Source organism: Engraulis encrasicolus, chromosome 5, assembly GCF_034702125.1.
Source record: "Engraulis encrasicolus isolate BLACKSEA-1 chromosome 5, IST_EnEncr_1.0, whole genome shotgun sequence".
In the NCBI taxonomy this organism is placed as follows: Eukaryota; Metazoa; Chordata; class Actinopteri; order Clupeiformes; family Engraulidae; genus Engraulis; species Engraulis encrasicolus.
Genome location: NC_085861.1, coordinates 47,361,156 through 47,383,033, shown reverse-complemented (window position 1 = coordinate 47,383,033; position 21,878 = coordinate 47,361,156). Strand labels below are relative to the sequence as shown.

The window sequence follows — 21,878 nt, the reverse complement described above, 5'->3', positions numbered from 1 at the left end:
ATCCCGAGGGAAATGAAGGTGTCTGACAGGTGTCAGACAGCTAAATACACAAATTTCAAAACATACACAGACCAAAGGGTTTCAGTGGTCATGAGAATGTGCGTGTTTCAAATGGTGGACAAGGGGTGTATGGGATCATGGGACAATGGAGAAGCCATCCCATTTTAATGACAAGATTTTTCTCCTTTTTTAGGGTGTTGACCAGCATAACATATAACTGAAAAATAACAGGAAATGGTCGAACCACCCAAAACACATCTGTGTAGTGAATTTTTTTTTTAAAACAGTTGCATGGTATGATGATCTTCTCTTATTTCAATATAAAGCCAAGGTATGCTGAACTAGTTAAATATGTGTAGCGGGACATTATCCATTTACTTGAATCTATTTATTCTTATTTCATCCACAATGATTTTTGCTTTTGTTTTTTTTAAGCCCATATAACTTTATAATACAATGATGGGTGATCTAAATTAATCTCATTATCAATATCCGTGCTAATCTCATTTCTGGTAATCTCAGATTATTGATCTCGTCTCTGGTAATCTCACCAGTGAGTGCGGTGATCAGCAGGTGAATGGCGTAGGGCAAGGGGTGGTATGATGTGCTGCGTGGCAGCAGCTGCAGCACTGAGGTGATCTGGGTCTTCAGGGCCTCCTGCTCCACAGATTCCACGTCAGGGGTCAGACCCATATTCACATTGTCCACCTGGAGCCAACGGAAACACAGGGAGTGCATAGAGGTCACTCACTGTGTGTGTGTGTGTGTGTGTGTGTGTGTGTGTGTGTGTGTGTGTGTGTGTGTGTGTGTGTGTGTGTGTGTGTGTGTGTGTGTGTGTGTGTGTGTGTGTGTGTGTGTGTGTGTGTGTGTGATAGAGAGGGGGTAACCGTGGTCTAGTGGTTAGAGTGGCTAGTGGTTAGAGAGTTGGTATTTCAATCTAGGGGTTGCAGGTTTGAATCCCCCCTGACCTCTCCCTACATCTCCATCCATGGCTGAAGTGCCCTTTAGCAAGGCACCTAACCCCACATTGCTCAAGGGCCTGTAACCAATACCCTGAAAAATAATAACTGTAAGTCGCTTTGAATAAATGAAAGCGTCAGCTAAGTGCAATATAATGTAATATATTGAAATGTAATGTAATGTAATGAGACAGAGGTCAAAACAGTGGCAGCCATTGATATTCAACACAACATTGTTTGGAAAAATGGGGGGTAGCACCTTGTCCTGCACAGCATAAAACACATCACTATTTAGGGTTCACCCTACATTGCAGAGCAGACACCGAGACATTTGAAGTGATGAGGTTGGCTGTCGGCCCTGTTGAGCGATATGTGTGCGTGTGCGTGTGTGTGTGTGCGTGCGTGGGTGTGTGTGCCTGTGCTTTTGGCGGCTATATTTGGAAACTTAGAATTTGTACAATATATAGTAATATCAAACCTTTTTTTGCAATGCACTAAATGTCTCTGGCTACTCTTGTAAAACTATAGTATTAATCTTTAGTAATTTGGGCCATATCCATAAAATGTGTGTGCATGGCTTACAGATCTGTGGACTCTCTATAAGCAATGGGCGAAAGACTTGCATAAATCTCCAAGAAAATGTGTTTTGTGGTGCGTGTGTGTGGGTGTGTGTGTGTGCGTGCGCGGGTGCGTGTGTGTATGTGTGTGTCCATGTGCAGTGTGTGTATTCGTGTGTGTGTGTGTGTGTGTGTGTGTGTGTGTGTGTGCCTCCCGTACAGCCATCTCCAGGGTATGCAGGACCTCCTGGTCCACCATGATGTCAGTAAGGAGCTGCAACAGAGTCGTCCGAGTGTCCACTGACTCTTCACCCAGGGGAGACAGCTGGCGCGCTAGCTCTGCACAAACACACAACGTGCCATTACGCTTATGTTTCATTATTTTATATCTGTTATGGTGGCTTTTGTTTGAAATAAAACGTACTGTACTTTCTCTTGCCATGCTTTGCGCAGAGACACAGACACAGACAAAGACACACACACACACACACACACACACACACACCAAAAAAGTTGGGCGTTTCGTAGAGTACCTGAGGACGTTTCGTGGAAGACCTAAGGACGTTCCGTTCAACCCATGCAGACGTTTCGTGCAACTGGGCAGACGTTTAGTTCAGGCTGCCTATTTTATTATTATTTTTACATTTTATTAAACGTGTGTGCCTACCACCCCCACAATGCAATGACCACAAAACAAAAATTTAACCATGTAGAAAGTGCGTGCGCCTCTATTTTTTTTAAACTATTTTTATATTTTAGTTCAGGCTGCCTTTTTTAATTATTATTTTTATAGCCTATTGTATTAAACGTGTGTGCCAACCACCACAATGCAATGACCACAAAACCAAAAATGAACCATCTACTAAGTGCGTGCGCTTCTATTTTTTATTGGGCTATTTTTTATATTTTATTAAACGTGTGTTCCTACCACCATGCAATGACCACAAAACAAGGCAGTTCATTGTACTGTCCGTAATTTTACCAAACGAAAAAAATATCCACATAGAACAAAACAAGTCTCATGTTTCAAAAGTAGACGTTTCAAATCTTGACACAATGCGAGAAGCAAGAAGCCATCAGCTATAAGGGGACAAGGTGACTGCATTGACTACATCCCCGATAAATTATTTTAGGCAGCAGTCGTTCACAGGTTTTTTAAAAACTCCAAATGCTCTGACGATAACCCCTTCGTGAAATATTAGGCTACAGCAGATGCAACCAAACTGAATTATTATTTTATTATCTATTTGCCGATTATATTTTAGTGCTTTTATTTTCTGTCATAACACCATGCACTTCACCTTCTTTCCCTCTGCTCTTCTGCTTGCTTAATAGTGCTCAATAGTGTCCAGTCACATTGCTATTATTTTATATACTTACACAATCAATGCTACCTTCTTTTCGCTGCTGTGTCAACTGTGATGCTATGATAGCCTATTTTCAATTGCGTCCTCAGACGGCAAACGGGTTTAACTGCCCTGGTTTAACGCATCACTGTTACGCTATTTTTAACTGTACCTAAAGGAAACGCTCTTGAGCAATTATTTTATTTGTATTAGGTAGCCTAGGCCTATATTCGTTATAAAAACATATATCTTCGGACAAAGGCCACCCATAACGCTGGTGAATGAACTCTTGTGAATGATCCTGCATCCATGGTCGATAATGCATGCCAAGTGGACGTGAAAGAAATGCGAAGTGAAAACAACAGCGTGTCAATGCAAGCACTTTATTTATCACATGTAAAAAGAGAAGGCAGAAAGTGCAAGGAGTTAATAAATACATCATTGCACGAGTGCGCATATTCATGGAGCCATACATTACTCATATTATTACGCATGGTTAACAAAGCCATTTAATCACCATGTGAACAACACACCACTGTTGGGAACGTAACTTATTTACTGCCATATTTGCGATGCAACTGAATTCACAGGGCAAGGCGGCATGGCTAGGCTTTGAATGTATCAATCTCATCTGTGTTGAGCTCCTTTTCAAACATGAGAAGTTAGATACTATTAAGTCTGTCTGTGACCATTGTGGTTCTGATCTTCGACTTAACTCGGTTAACTCACGTGTCATATGAGTCGTGGCATAAGCAAATGTATAAGTCATTAAGCCATTTGCAGATCGCAAATTGGTGGATATTTGGGGATGCACGAAAGGAAAAGGCAAGTAGCCTACAGACGGATCATTTGCCGTTGCGTTTTACCCGCAGACAGTATGAGATCAGATGAGAAAGAAAGTTGCGTGTGGAGTAGAACTACATCCTATTTCTTGCCTTCTGCATTCGGCAAACTTTAATGCTTACGAGGGTCAGTGATAGGTAATTGCTTCCCTGTCACGTTTTAATAGGCCATGTATTACCCAAACTGGAAACAGATCCTTCCTTTGTTGAGCTGTTGATCTCGTGCCCTAACTGACGAGTAATTTGCACAGGTCATTTGTACACTGACCAGAGCTGATTTATGTTTTTATAACGAATAATAACAAATAATTAAAATGACCATGAGCCTATGCTGATTTCTATTTTATAATAACGAAAAAGAATACAGCTCCGTTTGACGGGACCAGGGGCAAAGGTCTAGGGGTGTAGGGGTAGAAATTAGAAATGGGATTTAGCGTAAAATTATTGCTCAAGAGCGTTGCCTTTAAATTTTAAAATAATGTAAAGATGATGCGTTAAAGGCAGTGTTATCTACTGGGGAACAGCTGATTTACATTTTTAAATAACAAATAATAGGCCTGGGCCTACAAATAAAACAAAATAGGCAGCCTGAAGGTTGACGGACGATTTCCAAGAAGCCGTTTAGTTCAAACTTAAAGGGACACTGTGTGAGATTTTTAGTTGTTTATTTCCAGAATTCATGCTGCCCATTCACTAATGTTACATTTTTCATGAATACTTACCACCACCATCAAATTCTAAGTATTCATTATGACTGGAAAAAGTGCACTTTTCATACATGGTTCGCCATTTTGAATTTCCAAAATAGCCATTTTTAGCTGCAAAAATGACTGTACTTGGTATTACTTAGTAAACTTTCATGTAAAGATCAAATTTGGCAATAGGCAGCCCAGTTTCAATGAGCAGCACAGTTGCAGTACCTTTTTTGTCCATTTCCTGCACAGTGTACCTTTAAGGACGTTTGATCTTAAGGACGTCCTCCACGAAACGTCCCAGGCAGGGGCGATTTTAGCTTATGATCTTTAGGTGGGCCTGGCCCCTGGTGCTGACAGTGGTACCTGACAGAAGTACCTGACAGAGTAAGCGTTCCATTTCTATTTCAGATTTGAGATTTTGTTTTCAAAAGGCTTTCAATTTTAAATAACAGTTCACTCAATGAAGGACTACCCACAAGTCATGACATTACATTTTCCAACACGAAATCTAACTTACATTACCTTTATAGGTAATCCTTGTGATTGGTAGCCTACTATGTGTCATATATGCACCCTAATGGTTGGCATAGTTCTTATGTGATTGAGAGGAAAGAAAAAGAGAGAGGAAAATATTATAATAAAGTATAGGAAGTATTATATAGAGAAGATACAAAGCCAGATGACAATGAAGCTTTTTTTGTCAAAACATGATAGCCTAGGCAGTTCTACAGGTACAGTAATTTGAACAGAAAGCTTGTTTCATCATTTGGCAGCATAATGGCTTAATGCCATTTAACCTTGTATGGATTTTACCCTTGGCACAACAAGTAGAAAAGACACTGAAGAACTAAGACTCCTAATTGGATGATATTACTGTAGCATATCTGCGATATATTTAGGGCTAGGCCATTGAGTGACTTAAAAATAATCAGAAGAGTTTTCCCTCTCATGTGCGCTCCTTGCACCGCAAATCACAGTTCCAATCGGTAGCTCAATAGATAAATAGCCTATTCATCGTGGGTTTTTAAAATCTGACATCTCCTTCTCAGGCAAACATAAAAATAAATAACAATTAAAACATCCCCTGCCAAAAGTCATGCCGATTATGGTAATCTCGCAACAAGGCACGCGCTCCCTGTCACTAAATGGACAGTAGAAACGGCACGGGCACCAAAGTCACTCCTGCTCATTCTGAGCCAGTATGTTCCAATAATAGCATAGTAAGGTTCAACCTTCACACTTCCCAATCATTAAAATCAGTAGGCTAAGTGAGAAGTTGGAGAGCCTGCATTCTCACATCACAATTAGGCCTACAGCATCACCAAAATATGGATAAACCTCATTTGGGCGATGGCAAACCTCGACTATCAATGTAATGGTGACTCGCAGTGTAATTTTAAGCTGAGATTTGCCTGCTGTTCGCTATTCCAACGCAATTGCTGAAGCATGTTTCATTCCCTCGAGTCACAACTTCTAAACGCTGCCAGGCAGATACTGTTGACTGTCCTGATTGTAGCGTAGGCTATTAGTAACAACCCATATTTAGCATGTCCTCATCATTTGTCCTCTGATTTTTTCTGATAAGTTTGCAAAGAAATGGCATGGTTTCCACAGTAGGTTGATACGCATTGTATTCCATCCGTATTTTGACTCCCCTTTCCATTATCTTGTTACCTCAAGCTTTTGTGATTCTGACTGACTCACCTTGCCTTGCATGAAGTGGTCAACAGAGAGCCCCATAACACCGGCGAAAGTAACATTGTGCGTCGCAAGGCACCACCTCACAAGATCTTAGCCACCGCTACCTAGGGTAGCCTAGGGCATATTTCACGGATATCCACAACCTAATAGTGGACTTTTTCATGGTCTTTCATTGCAACACTTTTTTTAACCAATGCTTACAAAATTATGTCAGTTATGATGACAATCAATGTTATCATAGTCCGCACATAGCACTGTAGCCTACACCACCTTATTGTGTGTAGTGTGTGCTCCATACCTTCTCATCACAAGAATATGCGCCGATTTGGGTTCTGCCTCGGCTGCATGATAAATCCAGAAACTACTTTCGCAAAAATCATAACTGAACACAACTCTGGCGGCAGGCAGTTGCATGAAGATGCAAACCAATCAGAAGAGGTGTAGCAGACTCGTCACAAGACCTTCCTTGAAGCTCATACACAGGGTTGCCAGACAGGGCAATAGCAGCAGAATATTGCGCAGGGGCAAAGCGACTGCGCAATTACATTCATTTCCAATTCACAAATAATATTTTAAAAGGCTCCTGAGCTAGTGGGGCCGAGCCAAGTCACGGTGGGGCCGTGGCCCCACTAAAAATAGCCTAAACTCGCCCCTGGTCCCAGGCCTTATATGAATGGCCCCAAGACACACACACACACACACACACACACACACACACACACACACACACACACACACACACACACACACACACACACACACACACACACACACACACACCTCTGAGTGCCAGTGAACAGAATGGTTCGAGGAGTGTCTCATCTCTGGCCGTGGCTTCTGGATCCAATACCTCCATCGTGATCACACTTTCTGGTTTAGGGAAAGTTGATTCCGCCATACCAGAACCAATGCTGCGACAAACTCTAAAAACTGATACAGTAAAAAAAGAAAAATAATAATAGCAGGAAATTATTGTATTCAGCCTCCTTGTAAAATTACAGCAATTTACCAGAGTTGCCAGTAATTTACTCTAATTGTACAGTGCATGTATTTACTGTATATTTACAGTTCTGCTACTGCAATTTAAGTTGCAGTACAGAGATGTTTCTACAATGCTGTTTATGCAATAACAGTTACAATACATGTTAAGAAATAAACAATTTTAATAATGTGCATTTATTGACACAACTATACAGCATACTGAAAGGACTTGATACCACTGACTCACAGAATAAAGCTGTGAATATGTATTTGTCGAGATGCAAAAACACATGTCACATGCGAATTGCATGTAAAATGGAGATCAACAGACTTTCCAAGAGAGTTGACTATGTGTGACCAAAGAAACCATATACTGTGTCATAAATGAATATAACTTATATTTGATCATTGCCTCCTAATTGCTGAATTGCACCAACTTTGATGTGTACCTTGGTGTGAAGGGAAGTGGTGTAATGACTTGGCTGAGACATAAGCTCAGTTCCTATTTGGCATCTTAGTCTGTGATTTGGTGCGTGTGGGTCTAAAGATCCTATTTATACAAGGTTTACTGGATTTGGTGAAAAAATGAGAGAGGTGAAGCATTTTTTTCAATTTCAAGTAAATACAAAATAGCGGAAAATCCACCCAGGTAGAAAATGACATCTGCATTGAACTCATGCAACCCCAAACCGAGTCAGTCCCACTACCAATCTTGACTGTAACCATGGGACATCTTTGTTCTTTATTTTTCTCTCTTGGTTACCACCACACATGCTTGACACCATCTAAAGCAAATGTGTTTATCATTGTCTCATCATTGCTGGAACCATGTCCTGTGGTCTGATGACATAAAGATAAACAGATTTGTTTTAGATAGTTTCATCGTAGTACGTAGCACGTACTGTAGTACAAAGTCAAGCCTAGTAATAGGACTGATGTGGTTTTGGGGTGCATGAATGCTGTCAACATTGAAAAGCTGAATTTCACCAAAAGAAACTCGCGTGTGAACATGTACCATGACTACTGAAGCAGATCATGATACGCTATGGGATTTTAACATAGGGGTATAGTGTTTTTGATTTCACAATGGCGACTCCAACCACCGTTATACAGTATAATCTGCTAAAAGCTACGCACAGGTTGGACCTTGGGACATTTGAAGCATGAGAAAAGAAACAAGAGGAACAAGGTGAAACAATTTTAAAAAACAAAAATCATGGGCGCACCAATCACACACACACACACACACACACACACACACACACACACACACACACACACACACACACACACACACACACACACACACACACACACACCATTAATTGTCCAGGGGAACTGTTCATTGAGCCACGTTTTTACCCACCTGGTCGAATAATTGGTTGAACATCATTGATTTTTAGCTTCATGAAGCGGTATGCCAGGGTGGTGTTGGCTGGGACACGCAGCTTCACTTTATTTTCTTTTCCAAAACTTCCGCTGTGATCAATGGACACCTTCAAGAACAATCACATCGGCATCATGACACCAATCACATCGTTGCGTACTGTAACAACAGTCACATCACTACACTCAAATATATTACAACGGCGTTTAATTAGCCTTTAATAGTCCCTTATTGCTGCTCCATATCCAAAACGTGTGAATTATATGGTGGCTTACTGTTGTAAATTGGTTTGAAAATGTAACAGCGTTAAGTGCTTATGTGAACTTTGCATAACGCTAATGTAGGCCTATTTCCAGGTTACTGTAAAACAAACAAACAAACTATGTTTACGGCGCATAAATAAAAGGCCCAAAGGGATGTACTTACAAGATGTCAACATAGGCCTACTGTATACTTGCACACACACACACACACACACACACACACACACACACACACACACACACACACACACACACACACACACACACACACACACACTTACCTTCTGAATGTTCACGTTTGCTTTGCTGCTGGCGCCTTGTTCCTCCTGTTTACTGATGAAAAACTCGTTTCTGTTAAACACACGTGCACTCACAAACCCCAACGTTCTTTTCCAATCCCACACTTCCAACTGCCTCAATAAGGGATGGCCCTTCTCCAGGTACCTGTAACACACACACACACACACACACACACACACACACACACACACACACACACACACACACACACACACACACACACACACACACACACACACACACAGAGTCATGGGAATGTGAGCACTACCTGGGAATTCCTCTTGAGACTTGTGTACTCGTTATGGGCTGTGATTCCCAAAAACTCCTAAGTAGGCCTAGTACTTAGGTCAAAGTAGTACATATGAGGGGCACCATAGGCTATATATCACATCACTAAAATAATATGCATACAATAACTTAATCATACAATATTTTTTTCTTGCACATGCAATTAAAATGCTTGCGCAATTAAAGTGCACAATGCGAGGTAAAAAAGTTTATGTATTAACTTTTCATAATGATGTGATAGTTATTTCGTATATACTGTATAGCCCACTCAGCACCTCATGCCTAAAGATACACTGTGTAAGATTTTTAGTTGTTTATTTTCAGAACTCATACTACCCATTCTCTAATGCTACCTTTTTCATTAATACTCACCACCACCATCAAATTCAAAGTATTCATTATAACTGGAAAAATTGCATTTTTCATACATGAAAAGGGGGATCTTCTCCATGGTGCGCCATTTTGAATTTCCAGAAATAGACATATTTAGCTGCGAAAATGACTGTACTTGGGTCATACTAGAAAAAATAAGTTTATTACTCAATAAACTTTCACAAAAATTTGGAAATAGGCAACCCAGTTTCAATGAGCAGCATAGCTGCAGTACCCATTTTGACCATTTCCTGCACAGTGTACCTTTAAGTACTACTTAGCCGTACTACTTTTTTTTACAAGGTTTTTTGGGAAACGAAGCCCTGATCTGAAAAAAAAGCATTGAAACCCTATCTGTGTATGAAATCGGTGTATTCCTGCGCGCGTGTGTGTCCTTACTTGTTGTACGACTCCCGGACCAGTGTGGCCATGTTTACTTCCTGTTTGTGGAGTGTTCCAATGTTGGAGTGCACTTCAGAGGATCCTTCACCCTGCAGTCCAACCTTTAGTCCTACTAGTCCCGCCACAGTAGCTCCCCCATCCACAGACGCAGAGAACTTGTCCTCAAACATGCCGGCATAATCCAGGAAGACCTCTTCCTCTACCTCTGCACACACACACACACACACACACACACACACACACACACACACACACACACACACACACGCCTTACTGAATTTCCACAGACACAAGTACACTCGCCTCCAAAAGAGTTGTCGCCTACCCATCTGTTTGGAATAACAGCTAATAACCTGACTTTCAATTAATCACTTGGCTTCAGAAGTCACTCATATGAAAGCTACAACCCTCTCGAATGAAAATGTATGTACAAAAATAAATTTCATGCACCAAAGAAAGATTGACGCTTTAATGAACACAGACAGGGCAGATTTTGACAAGACAAAAGTTTTGTCGCCTATCGAACATAATGTGAAAATGAGCAGATAAGTCACTTCAAAACACTTCAAATACGCAGATCGGGTGTCATACTTAATCACTGGTTCACTCACACCTCTCCAGAAAATCAACTTTGGCCTTAGGTGTATGTTTAGGGTCATTGTAATCATGGAAAGCAACACAATGAAAATCAATGGAGTTCAATGAGAGATGGTGACATATTTGCTATTCGTAGAGCAATACATTTTTAACTTCATGATGTAATCAATGATAAAAGCCCTCACACACCAGCAGCATGCATGCAGCTCCACATAAGAGCTGTATCCCTCCCATGTTTGACTTTAGGCACCATGTATTTTTTCCAAATTCTTCACCTTTAACACCAAAGAAGTCTCTCCCACTGTCCTGTCTCAAAAAAGCCAGCCAAGAGTATGTCAGGCCTAATTCTGACAAAAATGAAGGCTAATGAGACTCATACTCTGAAATCAAGATCCCAAGATCAACCATTTTAGAACTGATAGCATCAGAACTATATGGTGTTGGAGATGAAGAATATGAGAAAAGAGAAATGGTGCATAAAGTGAAACATGGTACAGATACAGCTCTTATGAGGAGCTGCATGCATGCTGCAGGTGTTTGGGGGCTTTTATCATTGATTAAATCATGAAGTTAAACATGTATTGCTCTACGAATAGCGAATATGTCACCATCTCTCATTGAACTCCATTGATTTTCATTGTGTTGCTTTCCATGATTACAATGACCCTAAACATGCACCTAAGGCCAAAGTCGATTTTCTGGAGAGGTGAGAGTGATTCAGTGATTAAGTATGACACCCAATCTGCGTATTTGAAGTGTTTTGAAGTGACTTATCTGCTCCTTTTCACATTATGTTCCATAGGCGACAAAACTTTTGTCTTGTGAAAATCTGCCCTGTCTGTGTTCAATAAAGGGTCAATCTGTCTTTGGTGCATGAAATTTATTTTTGTGCATACATTTTCATTCGGGAGGGTTGTAGCTTTCATAGGCCTATGAGTGACTTCTGAAGCCAAGTGATTAATTGAAAGTCAGGTTATTAGCTGTTATTCCAAACAGATGGATAGGCGACAACTCTTTTGGAGGCGAGTGTATACCATTTTCAAGGTTACTCAGACATGAGGCAGAAAACAACCACATACAGTAATATGGTACAATGCAGCACATCTCTTGCAGCCTTCAAGAAGCAAGTAAAGACTCTCCTCTTTCGTGGCTGTCTACTAGACCAGTGGTCACCCACCTTTTTATGCCCGAGATCCCCAACCTCTGCCTAGATGGCAAGCAATATCTACCTCTTGAAGCGTTGACAGGAATAAAAATCCAGTCAAGACTAAGTCGAGCTGAGGCTTTCAATTTAGCCTTATTTTAGCTGAATTAGATTATTATCAATATCAGTAATTGTAGTGCTATGGGAGCCAATGTGATGGCTATGATAACTGAACCTGGTCATGTAGGCTACTGTAGCCTAGGCCCAATTAGACAAATATAAGATGAAGAAGTAGGCTATGTATGTGTGTGTGTACTAAGCCTGTCTGCTAGTGATGCTGGCTATGATTCTGTCCTCGTTTGTTAGTCGCTTTGGTTATAAAGCCTCTGCCTAATGCAATGCAATAATAATAGCAACAATAATAATGATAATAATGCAATGGTGCTCTCAAGCTTTAAACTTAAGAAAATAGTCTCTTGTAGCGTATTGTGCCATTAAAAATCGTGGGGTGAATCGGAATGTAGGTAAAAAATCGTGATATGAAACAAAAAGTGAGTTGAGTGTTGAGTGACTGTGCACATGACCCAGTACCAAATACTAGTACCAAATATTAGCAAAACATAACATACCAACATTTGCAACCCAGCACAGAGAATTCTTATATGCGGTTCATAAGCAAAGGAATCAAAAGCAGAAGTAGAAGTTAAAAAAAGGAACAGAATTTCCTTCCAACACAGGTGACATATCTGAGTAACCGGTAGATTTGAATTTCTTTTCATAACATGATGCTGTTGGTGCAGTTATTTGAGCAGGGAGCTGGGATTTGGCAGCATGACTATTGCTATTTCACTCTGTCTGGATCTGACCCCAGGCACAACCAGTAGACTAAGGAGAGGTGATCATTTGATTGACCATAGCATTGGTCAAGAGTATGAGCAATATGACACCTAATTTGGCACCTACTGCCCTCAATTACAGTATATGAATCTGGATCATGTGATTCAAGATTAAATTTTCATAATTTAACAGACCAAACAGGCCAACAGGCTAAAAGCCAAACAAAGGGCATGGCACCCAACCACATTCGAGGGGCAGGTAACAGCAGAACAAGGGCAAAGTATGGATTGTGGGCTTTCAAAGCTTTGTTTCAAAAAACAACGGTACAGGCTGTAGGTAACTAGCCTCGCGCACCATCCTACGTACTTCCGCCAAGAGAAATGGTATAGTATTATGGGATGGTCAGGACCAGGCTAGGTAACCACCAGAATGAACTTTTCATTTTCTGAGTAGGCTGAAAAGTGCATGCAGCAGTTCATGAAGGCATCAACTCTCTCATATAACGTGCAGAATTTTGGTTCTTTTTTGTTTGCTCTGTAAATCTTCATTTTAGACATGGAACTCAACTGGAATTTGCCAAGTGCTTCTCTTTTTCACGAGTATTGGAAAATGGCTCCCACCACCATAAAAAGTGGTGACAAGATCACATTAACCATTTCTTAATACAGGATATGCATCATCTTACCCCAAGGCTCATTTTCCCTGTTCTCCCGTACCCTGTGTGTGTGTGTGTGTGTGTGTGTGTGTGTGTGTGTGTGTGTGTGTGTGTGTGTGTGTGTGTGTGTGTGTGTGTGTGTGTGTGTGTGTGTGTGTGTGTGTGTGTGTGTGTGTGTGTGTGTGTGTGTGTGTGTGCACCAAACCTGGATGGATGCTGTCGTTATCCTTGATGAGATCATTGAGGGTAAACCCTGTTGCTATGTACTTGCTCGCTGCAAATGGAAAGGGTTTCCGCTTGAAGACCACCGCTAAGGGATGGAGTTTGTTTGAATCATCCAGACATTGCACGGGGATAAGACTGCCGTTTTCTTCTATGTCCTTTAACAGGTTCTTCGTAACTTTGGCAAACATGTCTGTCTGTCTCACAGTTAGTGCCCTCGCGGTGCAAGACAGTTTTGTGCTAAAATCGGAAAGGATCAGCCTTTAAAGGGTGTGGTTTCGACAATGGCCCCTATTCCCAAAGAGAACAAGACAAGCAGGAAGCATGTTACTCTATACCAAACACCCCTGGGGGCACAATGTTGACCTTGGTCATGTGACCTGAGCATTTACTGCTATATGAGGAAGAGGTAATTGTCTGAAATTTTACTTCACTTTGAGAAATACCCAGAGGAGACTGGAGGCCCACGCAAAATGTCAAAGAAGTGGACATTTGAAAGAAATTTGCCACTAGCAAAGTATGACATTATTCACCACCTAGCCTGCCTAGCCTGGTGACAAGATGCACCTCTAACCCAGACTGTTGCAGTACTTCTACTTTTAGGTGTAATATTTTGAGGTAATAGCATGGTAATCAGGTGTAACGTGTTTCTGGGGTAATAGAATGCAGTGACTGACCTAGTAAGTAGAAGTCCCTAGTCTATCTCTCCTGTCCAGGGCCACCCAGCCCGTTGCACCTCGTCCATCAAAGAGACCATGTTGACCTCGTTGTTTGCACAAAATACGCCTTCTCCAGCCATGCTGAAAACCATTTAAGTGCAATCTCCAGGATTTGACATTAACTTTTTCAGTCACCAGCCCCTGTAGCCTGTAGCTGGTGCTTACAGTATACCGAGTCACTTGCCATTCAGCTATTCTACTAGCCACAAATTTAATATTGTTTTTTCTTTATCGTGATACTGTAGGCCTTCATATAACCTCAGAAGATGAGGAGCTAAAGCGAGAAGATGAGTGCTTGGCTACATGGAAATGAATCAAACAAATATAACCTTTTTCGTAAACTAAAACACAACAGTTGATACACAAACGGCAAACAAAATATTGGCTACTCTGATATGTCATAGCAAGGAATAAGATGCATGCCAAATTGGCTAGTGACACAGAAATTATTAGCCAAAGCCAAATTTTACCAGCATTTGGCCGGTTGGCAAGTGCCAATGTCAAGCCCTTATCCGACACTCATCAATGACTAGTCCAGTAAACTGATACTGCATTTCCAAGGTCTCAACCTGCATTATGAGATTAATAATGAGAGATTACTTGTCATTGTATTTAAAAGCCAATGAATGTTTACTTCTACTCTATCGTAGGCTACACAGAGGTAGTTATATCATTATAACTTAAAATAAGAATAAATGGATGAATCACAATACATGGATAATGGTATAGATACATTCAGGTGTAAGAGAACAAAACTCGTGAAATGTTTGCTTTAACAACACAACTTAACATGTCCCTCCCTGTACATTAGTATCCAGAGAGGTGTACCTTCTTTTGTATCATTTACAAGGCTTTTTTATTGTATTTTTCTCAGATAGGACAGTTAAGTAGAGATAGAAAATGAGTTGGGAGAGAGAGACGGGGAAGGGCCGGCAAAGGACCCAGGCTGGATTTCGAACCGGGGTCGGCCGCATAGCAGACGAGTGCCCTACCATATCAGCCACGGTAGGTCCGATAAGTGCTCTTCATGCATTCCAGAAAGACACCCTGCAAGTCTTTTCCTGACAATCGTATGTGTCACCACGTCAAATTTGCCACCACTAGGCCTTCTTCAAGTATTTGTTTGTTATTACTATTATTGTTGATGGTAATTTATAAGGAGAATAAAAAGAAAAAATCAAAACGATTTTAGTGTAGCTCAGAGTTTCCAGACCTCACAGAGAGCGGCTTCAGTTAGAATGGGAGACATTACGACATCTGAGATGGTGGTCAGCAGCACAGGAGCACCACAAGGAACGGTACTCTCCAACTGCTGTTCACTTTGTACACAACTGACTTCAGTATACGATTCTGTGACATTCTACATGCATACGTTTTCAGACGACACTGCAATTGTGGGTTGTATCAGGGACGGTCAGGAAGAGAAGTGAAGATGATGAGTGGTAAAGGACTCTGTGGGATGGTACCAAACCAATCAGCTGCACCTGAACACCACCAAAGCCAAGACAATTGACTTCAAGAGAACAACCCCGCCTTTGGTGCCTGTCTCTATTGAGGGAGAGAATGTGGAGACAGTCTGCACTCACAAGTTTAGACATGCACCTTGACAATAAACTGGACTGGTCCGCAAACTCAGAGGCACTCTAAAAGAAGGGCCAAAGTGGGCATTACATGGCTTAAGTGCAACATTTATGATGGTTTATGTTTACTTTTAGTGTTTAGTGCACAGTATTTGTGAAGATGGTTAAAACTGAGTGTGTGTGTGTTGTGTGTGTGTGTGTGTGCGTGTTTCAATACCGGATCAACAACTTAACGTGCAGCACTTACAGATGTTTAGGGGAAAGTGGGTCAATTGGGAGGCGGGGGGGGGTGGGGGGGGGAGAGGGGGGTGGGGGGGGGGGGGGGGGGGGGGGGGGGGGGCGGGGGGGGGGGGGGGGGGTGTTGTCTCATTCCACCCTCCTCAGGAGTTGATATGACCTCATTTTTGGATCCTATTGACTGTTTTATGTGGTGTGTGTTTGTGTGTGTGTGTGTCATGGAAGTACAAAGATGTGAAATGTGATTATTCAGAATGAATAAACTGATTTTATTTCACAATAAATATTTTATTAAGGGGGAGAAAAACAAACGTCATCTTTGTGTGTGTATGTGTGTGTGTGTGTGTGTGTGTGTGTGTGTGTGTGTGTGTGTGTGTGTGTGTGTGTGTGTGTGTGTGTGTGTGTGTGTGTGTGTGTGTCCGCACGTGTGCGTGCGTGTTTGTGTGCATGTGTGTCAAGGCTTGACATTGGCACCTGCCAGCTGGCTAAATGCTGGTAAAACCTGGTTGTAGCTGGTAATAATGTCAGCGTCACTATATTGCCAATTTGGAAGGTAGCCTAACAACTTACTTTGTATGACATATCACAATATTTCGCTGTTTGGCCCTTATGTAAGCCTACCAATTGATTGGATTCAACATAAGGCCAAGAAAGTTATTTAGTTTCTATTTGTTTGATTTATTTCCATGTAGAAAACTATGCACTCGCCGTCTTGCTTTAGCACCTCATCTTCTGAGGTTAGACTAGGCCTATATATGCAGTATCATGATGAAAAAAACATTGCATTTGTGGATAGTAGCCTAGAATAGCCGAATCAGGAAAACCACTAGCCATAGTGGCCGATGAGAGAAAAAAGTTTGTGTCAAGCCCTGGTGTGTGTGTGTGTGTGTGTGTGTGTGTGTGTGTGTGTGTGTGTGTGTGTGTGTGTGTGTGTGTGTGTGTGTGTGTGTGTGTGTGTGTGTGTGTGTGTGTGTGTTTCTGAAGTTAAAGCTAGTAGGTCTATGTCAAATATAGTCAAGGAAAGATGAATAGATATACTGTATAGGCCTATAGGTTTGCCATGGGAAGAGTGTGGAAGATAGCCTTTCTGCAGTTAGGCTAGTTCAGACTGGAGAGGTTCACAGTGAGGAGGGGAGCATTTGCACTGCCTCCTAGCCTGGTGAACCAGCGCCACCCGCTGGACGGCAAAGTCTGGTTTATCAGGCTAACTGCCTCCTGGTGCAGCAGGTGGGCAGTCCATAGGCCTTCAGATGGAGAATTGTTCCTGTGTTTCCTCTGTTTCTGCTGTAGGCCTATTATCTTGTTTTCTTCTGTTCTTAAAGGTGAAAAAGATTTGCCCCAAACAACGCATAGCCCTACAGACCCAGCCCAAACAGACATTTGCTGGCTTAAATGTATAGAGCTCCTAAGTCACACGGAAACATGTAGCAGACTGTAGTATTTCTTGTTAGCATTTAAGGACTTTCCGGTTCCCACTCGATGGCCGTGGGGAATGGGGACCAGTCTCAAATAAGGTGTGTGTGCAAATACGCAACTAGCGAACCCCCGCAAACTGACGAGGGTATTACAAATATGCTGTAGGGATGACATGATTGATCATTTTTGTGTCAAACGCCGACATAAATACGATGTTGCTCTCACATGCTTAACCCGGAAAACTGGCAAACTACAGGAGGGAGATTTCATGAGCCGTGACCATGGTAACCCATGTCTGTAGGTGTCGCAGTTGAGCATCGGGGTGAAAAAGCCGCCATCTTGTTTTCTCCATCCATTCATTCTTAATGCATGAAAGAGTCACACAATGTCTTCTCCGAAGGTTTCCAAAGATTTTTCCAAGAGAACGCAATGTTCTGCAATAAACTGCAAAAATTACCAGTCGACCTCTGAATTGTCTTTCCACCGGTTCCCAAAAGATCCACAGAGGTAATGTACTTTTTCTTTATTTGCAAAATTGCTGACCGTGTGTTCTCGGTTGCATTGCTCCACTACTGTCTACTGTGGGCCTACTGCCAAGTGCTACTGCGTAGTGTTATAGCAAGTAGTACATTTTATACATAAATGCCCTATGGGTAAATGGAGTGCAGCCTGCTTGTCAGTGAACGCGCTCTGACCCACTGCCTTGAAAATTAAACGATGAGTGCGCTACGACTTAGCGCACGGCATATTTAACTGCCAAAGAATGAGTGAAACAAACGCTGTGTTCTGTGATCAACTGTCACAACTAACAACTGTCACAACTAATGTGTCTGATTTACTGATGGTATTGTGTTATACTTAAAGAAAAAGTTTTCATATAAGGTCATTGTCAAATGGATATGCTATGTATGACATTATTGTGTACAAATAATAAAATAAATCATTATCACGTCTTGAGTTTTGAGTCGTTTTTCTGTCATCTATCTCCTTAAGTAGGCCTATCTCCCTGAGTTATTATATGTTTTTTTCTCTCTCCGTCTGTAGCCTAATATTGATGTTTTTTTTTGTTGACATCTGATTTACTGATTTAATAATAATAAGACTAGGGCCTATTCAAAGACGTGTGGCTGATGATAAACACCAGTGTGTAATTGAAAGATGTAGGCCAATTTTAATACAAGGACCTACGCCTACCTTCATAGCCTACCGGTAAGTCTACTATTGTGAAGCCTACATAATGACATGATGCTGAGTTGGGCTATGTACACTATCTCCTCTATTCTGGATAGGAAATGTGCAACAGATGAAGACACACAAACAGAACAAACAACACTGACAGTTTTTTTAAAGGGTAATTATATAGGCTAGGCCTAACTACCCATGAGAACATCTTAGAACATTAAAACATTATGACCCGAGTGGGAGGGATGATGTTGACGGATATCATCCCTGGTGTGGTTCGGCCATAGGCACGAAGCCGAAGGCTGAGTGCCGTCGGCAATCACACCAGGGATGATATAGGCCTACGTTAAACATCATCCCGACCACGAGGGTCATATTGCTTTTATACAATAGTTCAATTGCCAACAAAATACCAGAATAAATGTTCGAATTCATGTTTATTAGTTACCTTCATCATACTTTGTTTACCTGCTCCGCTAAGCAAAGTAGTTCCGAATTGATTATGGTTGCTATGCAATGACGAGCTGACAGTGCCAGCGCGTAACGTTCCATGAAACGCTGTGAAGTGCATTTCTGTGTGGACTGCGAATGGGCTTCGCTTAGCCTACTAAAATGATGCATGATAAATGAAAACACTGTGCAACTTCAACATTTTAGTAGATGCCTACTTTATAAGCCTTTTGGCCGACATTGATTTTCACGTTTTTGTGGACCACAAAACTTGCTGATAGCTGCGTAAAGACACACCTCGCCTTTCCCTCTCCAGTGCCGCATGAGATCCTTGCGCTGTTCTCACACGCACAACCACACAAATCAATCCCTTGTAAGCCTATGATATCCCGATGTCTGCTTTAGGCTACTGCAGGCTACAACTTTGCTGCTGAAACACTTTCATAGGCAAACGTCTGATGTGGGTGCGAACCCGAGATGGGTTCGCGTTTTCCCTCCCAATAAACTAAAAGGCAACTCATTCCAGTTCCAAGCAGCCATCATTTTAAATTGCATGGCACACGGTATCTTGCTTCCAGATGCCCACTTTGTAGGCTACTATTAATTGATTTGCACGTGGTGGATGGCAAGCTTTGCTGATAGCCTAGGCTGTATTTTTAAGCCATCTCTTCCTCGTCATTCCCTCTCCCGCAGCGCAAATGAGATCCGATTATAGCGGTTCTCATACACTGCAGGAGACCGACATAGCCTTTCTGTAGCTGTGTCGAAAAAGTGTCAAAAAAGTCCCGCATAGGCCTATCTCCCGTTTGAAACTATCTTCCGTGTATGAACAGATATTTAACGTAGGCTACATGTGTTAGATTGCCTTCAAAAGACTACGAAATAGAGGTCGCAGAGGTGTGCCAACTTCCCAGACAACTGCACTAGAATCAGATCACTTCTTTCCTCTCTGCCAGAATCCAAATACCAACGGGGATAGGCTACGCGTCTCTGTCATGCGGGCGTGCGTGCGCCCAACTTAGTCCAGCATTGAACAATGGAATAGAATGATGGTGAGTTCAAAATACGCGGCCCTGGTTACATTCACTTTCTCCGCAGTAGACTATGAGATAGAATGATGGCGAGTTCAAAATGCGCGGCCCTGGTTACATTCTATCCACGGCGGAGTGATTATTAGGTGTGATGAGTCTCCGGGGATGATGTCCACCTAGACATCATCCTCCTTACCGACGCGTAGAATGCCAGTAGAACGCGTCTCGTCCAATCAGACATCGCAAAATAAATTGACCGGATCTAACTATTGTATAATAAAACATTATAGGCCTTACGCTTTTACCACTGACATAGGCCTATAATATGGTTACGTTGGTCTGTCTGTCTTTGTTAGCAGAACTCAAAACATTATGAAAGAATTTTGATTAACCTCAATTGAGTTGATGGAAACGACAAGAGAGACGTGATCAATTTTTGGTGGTGGTGGTCTAAATCCAGGATTTATTGCCTGATAAGGCGGATTTTGACATCCGAGTTTTCAAAAACAAGGGAGTAAGACTGATGCCCTAACAGGTCAATTATTAAGGCAAACTGCTTCCTTGGCTTCCAGATCTACACTCTTAATATATTTCTAGTTGCTATCATTAATAATATAGCCTACAGTCTGGTCGGCATGCTGTAACCTATGTAAACATCATAGGCTATGCCTAAACGTTCAATAATGCCAGCTTGCCTTAGACCGAGTTAAGACTATACTTACTACAATCTATAAATATAAACTGCGTTTTAAACTGTCTACAGAATAACAACTAAGATCACTTACCCCTCTTGTCATTTCCAACAACTCCACAACATTTTAATCAAAATTCGTTGATATATATTTACAATACACTACCGTCATTAATTACTATTAGTATTAGGCCTAGTAATGGACAGCAGTGCGGAAAGCCTCCAGATGCCTATTCTCCATGGTGATTCAGAGTCCTACTCTAAAAAATAATTTAAAATGATGTAGCTAACTTCTTAACAGGACAGTGCATGATTTGGTATATACACCACAGTAACTGGGGAGACCCCGTTGTTTCAAAAATATTTTTCTTTGTAATTTACGTGGAAATTGAGTTAATGTCACCCATACATCTCTATGTATTTCTGGCGATTTCGAGCGATTTTCACCCCACCCGCCATTTTCTTCCGGCGCGACTGATTCCCAGAAGTTAACATGGTTATGAACCCTGTAAGCAAAGAAAGTGGATCTAACAAGGAGCGACACTCAGGTCTTTCATGGGAAACAGTCAATAGAGGGTGTTTTGAGTCAGTTTTGATTCAAATCCGCCATTCTGGAATCACGTACGCCACTGTGGCTAGTTACTTTGGCAACTTTAGCCTTATAGATACTCAAGTTCTGCACTGATTGTGTTGAGAAAAACACATGAGATGGTATAAGCATTCATAACTGAAGAATTTCCGATAGTTATATCGATGTAGTTGTACCGTATTATGTAGAAATCCTGTACACATTCCCAATGCATTCCTATGTAATTTGTCCGATATTCATTCCAGAATGGCGGCCACGGCTGAAAATCATGGGGCAGAGTGTTGCAATGGGGCGTTGTATTGAGTGTCGCTTCTTGTTAGCTCCACCTTCTTTGCTGTGCGTACACCAGAGGCGGTTCTTAATGTAAGCACTTAAAGCACGGCTTACCAATATAAAAGCGACAGACGCGACATCCGAATTTAAACCCTTCATCCT

The 21,878-nt window shown here is 41.6% G+C and overlaps 1 protein-coding gene across 1 annotated transcript; it reads right to left on the bottom strand.

The window, feature by feature from the left end:
- Nucleotides 1-32: 32 nt before the first annotated feature.
- On the bottom strand, nucleotides 33-20,982 carry LOC134449820 (uncharacterized). Its single transcript, XM_063199928.1, has 8 exons — nucleotides 20,949-20,982; nucleotides 10,091-10,298; nucleotides 9,013-9,175; nucleotides 8,448-8,577; nucleotides 6,881-7,030; nucleotides 1,737-1,855; nucleotides 552-708; nucleotides 33-40 (listed from the first exon to the last, which is right to left on the bottom strand). The coding sequence occupies exons 2-8, from the start codon at nucleotides 10,261-10,263 to the stop codon at nucleotides 33-35; spliced, it is 900 nt and encodes a 299-aa protein (XP_063055998.1). The 5' UTR covers nucleotides 10,264-10,298; nucleotides 20,949-20,982.
- Nucleotides 20,983-21,878: the final 896 nt, after the last annotated feature.

Excerpts from the sequence above, each read along its gene's own strand:
- LOC134449820 (XM_063199928.1), bottom strand. The coding sequence starts at position 10,263 with ATGTTTGAGGACAAGTTCTCTGCGTCTGTGGATGGGGGAGCTACTGTG. Across the intron at positions 8,578-9,012 it reads CAAACGTGAACATTCAGAAG|GTGTCCATTGATCACAGCGG; the intron begins GTAAGTGTGTGT and ends TTGTTCTTGAAG. Across the intron at positions 1,856-6,880 it reads CTGTTCACTGGCACTCAGAG|AGCTAGCGCGCCAGCTGTCT; the intron begins GTGTGTGTGTGT and ends GTGTTTGTGCAG.